Source organism: Brachypodium distachyon, chromosome 5 (assembly GCF_000005505.3).
Source record: "Brachypodium distachyon strain Bd21 chromosome 5, Brachypodium_distachyon_v3.0, whole genome shotgun sequence".
Classification (NCBI taxonomy): domain Eukaryota; kingdom Viridiplantae; phylum Streptophyta; class Magnoliopsida; order Poales; family Poaceae; genus Brachypodium; species Brachypodium distachyon.
The window spans coordinates 1,113,450-1,119,449 of record NC_016135.3 but is presented as its reverse complement, the minus strand read 5'-3'; the positions used below and the strand labels follow the sequence as shown (position 1 = coordinate 1,119,449).

General features: G+C 41.2%; 1 protein-coding gene across 1 annotated transcript; it reads left to right on the top strand.

Annotated features, from left to right (window-relative positions):
• Positions 1-347: 347 nt before the first annotated feature.
• LOC112269249 (disease resistance protein RFL1-like) lies at positions 348-2,191 on the top strand. The gene has a single exon (XM_024455502.1). The coding sequence runs from the start codon at positions 1,267-1,269 to the stop codon at positions 2,059-2,061; it is 795 nt and encodes a 264-aa protein (XP_024311270.1). The 5' UTR covers positions 348-1,266; the 3' UTR covers positions 2,062-2,191.
• The last annotated feature ends 3,809 nt before the right edge of the window (positions 2,192-6,000 follow it).

The window sequence follows — 6,000 nt, the reverse complement described above, 5'->3', positions numbered from 1 at the left end:
TGGTATAGTTATTTGACATTCTAGATGTTAATACATTTTTCTATAAACTTGGTGAAACTTTAAGATTTTGACTTAGGACAAAGATAGGGCTTCTTCTATTTAGGAAGGGAGGTAGTATTTGTTTTGAGGATACTCTGCAACACACCACATCTCGAATTCACGGCATGAGCATTGCCTTTTCTGTTAGAAGCATAAAACAATAACATAATATTCATAAGGTTGAATATCAAGGCGGACAATCCCACTGCAAAAGCCGCTTGGCAGAATTAGCCAGTGTCTTTGATCACCACTCTTACAAGGGATCACATTTTTAATCCTAATACATCTTATCAATGGATCACATTTTTTTATCACCGCTCCTTCTTTAGATGTGGATGAAGCCATTTTTTGGGCCTCATGCAATAATTTAGTCAGAAATGAGGTGGACACACAGAGCTTCTTGTGACATTTTTTGCTCCTTCTCGCTGTCTTGTCCCCGCAAGATTAGTTTGGTCAACAAATCCTCTTGTCCCCTTTACTTGGTGTTGCTGTTGCAGAGCAACAAAAGGCTCCTCTTGAATCTTGATCTGTTCCGATATCCTCCAACCACGCACAAACGGCAGGTATGGTACTGATCGATCATTCCCTCCCTCACTCTTTCGACAGAGAGTCGTTATATACTTTTATTGGCTATCCTCCATTCCTCCATGCTAAAGCTTTCCAAGAGAGAAATCCAGAAATTTATTTGTTCTACATCATAGCATAGTTTGAGTTGGGTGAAATGCCCTAGCCTTCTTTTGTGCATATAACACTCTTTGCAGAAAAAGAAACAAATAATCGTTTTATTTCAATATGAGCAGACAATAATAATTTGGTTGCCTACGAGATAAATTGTGCATGTATCTCCAAGACCTTGGCCTTCCAATATAGGCAGGTACCGTTTTTTGTTTTCTCTTTTGGAACTCGCCATATAAATATAGATAATTTTTCGAGATCTCCTCACATACTTTAATCAGTTATCAGCAGAATAAACATACTTTCTACCTTTTACAAACCTGAAAGTGAAGGTAACTCTTTTCTTGATAGAAGCCTATTTAACTCTGCAAATTACTCCCTCCGATCCATAATAAGTGTCGCTCATTTTGTACTAAGTTATAGTACAAAATGAGCGACAGTTATTATGGATCGGAGGGAGTACTAAATTGTTCTCAATACACTTTTCTGGTGACGTAGTAATTTGAGCACGTACTGATTCAGAATGTACCTTCATTTGCTGTTGCCAGCCCCATGTCTGAGTTTTCGTATGGGATACTGTCCCCAGTAGTCACCATCTTTGCAAATGAGATATGGGAGCCCATTAAGAAGCACTTTGGCTACTGTCTCAAACCTAAGACTACTGTTGGTAAACTAGCAAAAGCTGCTGCAGATTTGAAAGACATCAAAGACACTATTGAGGAGAAAATTGAACTGGGCGAACATGAGAGCAAGAGACCAACGGAGCAAACAAAGCAGTGGATACAGGGGGCTCAATCAGCTGAAAACGAATCATACAGGATCATGAATAAGTACGAGGGAAGGAACATACATGTCTTTGGTTGCTCCTGGAACTGTTTCTTCAACCATAGGATTAGCAGTGCTGCTACCAAGAAGCAGCGTGATGCTGACGGGCTCATGAAGAGAATTCCCCGGGATGATAGTATGTTCAGTTTGCTCCCACCAGTTGGCAGAGAGCTGCCTCTGCCACCTAACATTGTGGGGCAAAACGAGTACAAAGACGAGGTTGTTGGCTACATCAAGCAAGGCTGCAACATAAGCTTCATTGGGATATGCGGCATGGGAGGTGCTGGCAAAACAACTCTCCTTAAGCAATTAAACAACTTCTTCAGCTGTGCTGCAGAAGCACGTGAATTTGATCATGTCATTTACGTGGAGGCAGGTCATCAGCTAAATCTGAGTATAGTTCAGCGCAATATTGCTTCCCAGCTCGGCCTGACACTAGGACAGGATGAGAGCTCCACATCTCGATCTGCATCCCTTTATAACTGCTTGAAGGAAAGGAAGTTTTTTGTTGTTGATAGATGACCTTTGGCAAACACTGAACCTAGTCAAGGTTGGTGTACCGCAAGGTTCCAGTCAAATTAGTCCTCAAAATAGGCAGATGATAATAATCACAACACATTTACAACAAGTCTGTTATGGAATGCAAGCGCAAGCTCATGTGATTGTGTTACAAAGGCTAAAGTTTGACCAAGCATGGAGTCTCTTTGAAGTAAATGCGGGATGCCATAGACTAATCAACAGTAATTTCCAATTCAGAGGCTATGCCAAGAGCATTGTGGAAAAATGGGGAGGCCTTCCGCTAGCTCACAAGATAGTTGGGCAGGCTATGGCATCAAAGAGAAGTGAACATGAATGGAAATATTCCGTGATGTTGCTTCAGCAGTCTCAGTTCCACAAAGTTCCAGATGCAGGGAGTGACCTATATCATACAATGTATATTAGTTATGAGCACCTGCCAGATGAGAGGACAAAGCAATGTTTTCTTTTCATGGTGTTGCATACACATGCTCGTGTGCATGTGCCATATACAATAGATGTTTGGATGAGCCATGGATTGATAGGTGACGATGGTGATGTCAGGAACAGCTATTTGAGAGGTTACTCAGTTGTTGGATGCTTAAAAAGAGCTTGTCTGTTGGAAGAACATCCTAAAGGGGAAAGTTATCTGAGGATGCATGATATCATCCGAGATCTAGCTCTTTGGATTGTAGCAACCCAACAAGGAGATGGACCAAACAAGAACTGGCTAGTTCGTCACCATGGAGAAGCTGTGGAGCCTGAAGAGTGGAGCACTGCCGAAAGAATTTCCCTTAGGGATAAGAGTGATGTTGCCATTCCTGATTCTTGCAGTTGCCCTCGCCTATTAACTCTCGTACTGGAGGAAAACATGAAGATTTGCAAGGTTCCTACAGGCTTTTTTAGAACTGCTCCATCTCTCACCCACTTGAGTCTAATGAGAACTAGTATCCAACTTCTCCCATCAGATATTGGAGCATTAGTGAACTTGCAGTACCTTAACCTTTCAGAAACTCCAATCCAATTGATCCCAATGGAACTGCAGTTATTGAAAAGTTTGAGGTACCTATATTTAGGATATACAACTAGTTTGAAAACTATACCAGATGGGACCATATCTGCACTAAGTCTGTTGAGGGTGCTCGATTTGTACCAAAGTGGTCCTTTCCCAAGGGAAAATATACGGGCATACATCGAGGAATTGGAGAGTTTGAGATTCTTACAATTTCTTGGGTTCACGGTTACTGATCGTGACTCTCTTCACAGAATTTTCAACCTGTCTAAGGCTTCCTTGAGATTTCTTCATATAGAAGGAGTTGAAGGCTTGCAATGTTTCCATATTTCACCTATACTTGTTGGCAAAACAAGGGCAGAAGAACTCGATACCTTAGCATTGAATGGAATAGAAAGTTTGGAGAAGTTGCTGATAGGTGAAACCAATGTAGATTCAGATTGGAACTTTAAAATCCTCGATGTGCTCCGATTACAGAACCTCCAAAAATTGGAAAATATCATATGGAAAGGGGTTGTGCTGCATACTTGTCTTCCCTTCGTCTGCTAGAGATCGAAGGCTGCCACAGCATCTGGACAATCACATGGATCAAGAAGCTGCCTTACCTAGAAGAGGTTCATTTGGCTCACTGCGATTCTATCTTTGAGTTAGTGAGCACTGATGATGAAGAAGGAACCTTGTCACCTGCTACGACCTCGTTTCCTCGTCTCAGGGTACTTGGGCTAAGTGTTCTCATGAACCTCCACAACATATGTGATGACACACTTGCATTCCCGTGCTTGCAGCGCTTGCTTGTGTACGAGTGTTGTATGCAGGAGTAACTGCCATCCAAGTTGCTGAATGAAGAGTGTGCGCCGCTCATACTCGGCCAGCATGACTGGTGGGAGAAGTTAGGTTGGGAGGATCCTAGCATTAAGTCTGCTTTATTCCCATTCTTCAGGGAACTGCCAGCTGCAAATTTTCAAGGAAGTATGGCCCAAAGTTATAGTGCACTGAATACATACATAAGTTGAAGCTACATTTGCCTTGATTCCAACAGAGAAAAGGCATGGTATATCTATCACTGGGATAATGGCTCCGAGCGCGTCAGTGCTTGCCTTGTTTCAAAATAATTTTCTTAAAATGGTTAAACCCTTATATTTATAAAAACAGTCGATGCTTTGTAAAAACTAGGAAGGCCAAACAGTTGGCTTGTGCCAGATTTACACAATTGCATTACATGTTATAAAATTCGGTATTAAGATCAAGACAAGCTATTGATTTTTCAAGCTATAGTGCACTGTAGGTTTTATATGTCAACCAGACCCGAGCTGGGACACACATGCCAGTTAAACGCCAGGAAGGATATACGATCGCCCGATGATCATGGCACGCGTCCTGAAGACATGCATTAGATCAGCGGGTGTAGTGTTTGTTTGATTATATAGTTGCGTCTTATAGTGCCTGAACTATGCCATTTAAGAGAAGGACGTTGAAAATTAGATGGCATAGACTTGTGGGTAGAGATCCATGGACTCTCTACCGAACAGTTAAAAGTTACAGAGAACTGAAAGAAGAATTGATGGGATAACGGAAGAAGATGGCATTCAGTGGAAACAGAGAGCGAATGAGGATTTATGTTTCTTTTGGGGCAGCAACACAAATCTTAATGCAAAAAGGAAAAGGCTGGGAGTAGAAGGCAAAATAAAATAGCCACTGCTTAGTTTTTTTTTATTTTTTGGCTTTTGTATAAGTTTTGGCCTTGACGTTTTGAGCGTCACTTGAAACAAAATTTTGTTGTGTACACCACAGGATGCAGAGGCCAGGAAGCGTTCAAGTAGTCCCTAACTTGTAATCTTCTGTTTTTTTCTTTTATTTCTGGACAACTTGTGCTTTTTTTTAATAATTCATCTCATCCCCTACAGCCAATAAAAGGACCTAGCAATCGTGCACATCTAAAATAAAATTTTCCTACAAGTTGGATTGGTTGTTGATTGCAACGAAGATAAAATAGGACGACCAAGTTCCTCTCGCAAGTCTTCTCTGATTGTCAACCCGGTTCAGTCGGGGGATAAGAAAACAGTTCGGTACTCCCTCCGTTTCTAAATTTTTGTCTCAAATTTGTCAAAATATAAATGTATCTATTTTAAAAAGGCTCTAGATACATGTAATATTTCGACAAAAAATTAGAAACGGAGATAGTATTAAACATACTGTCGGACAAATTGTGACAACCTTGTGATTATGAACTCGTTACGGTTGGGGGATTAGAAAATGTTTCGGTATTAAACAAATTACTCCCTCCGATCCATAATAAGTGTCGCTCATTTTGTATTAAATTAGTACAAACTTTGTAGATGCTTTTCTGTACTATGGGAACCCTTGTCATCCCTCCAGCCAACACAACTTCTTCGATATCCTTATCAGTAATGTTAGCCTCTGTTAGGAGTTCCCGGCACTGGTCTTGAATATGTTCTACCAAGTTAACGGCTAACCTCTCAAACTCCCTGCAAGAAATAGAGATCTCAGGATAAGCGGAACATTGAGCCAGTGGAATGATGCAAGGCAATGAAACTGTGACTTCATGTTGGCTTGACAATTCCACTTTAGCTTGCGCCACGGCTTCTGCAAGTAGCATCATGACATATTTATCTCCACGGATGTCGACTTGGTGAAGATTAATGATCTGCGTGACAAAATAGTCCAGAAGTATATCGTCAAACTGGTCCCCACCCACACCGGGATCGCCAAATTGAGTTTTGACCTGTTCATTCATGCAAAAGAATATGTCACAAGAAGAGACTTTAGCAACAGATATAAGCATAATCAGTTAACTACGGGCAGCATATATAAGATTAACAGATAGGGGTACCTCAATGTCTGTGCCAGACACACCAAGGACTGACACAGTGTATGATCCGGCACCCATGTCGAAAACAACCACGGTACCTTCT

Bases quoted from the DNA above. Each gene is read 5' to 3' on its own strand.
- LOC112269249 (XM_024455502.1), top strand. From the start codon at position 1,267: ATGTCTGAGTTTTCGTATGGGATACTGTCCCCAGTAGTCACCATCTTT.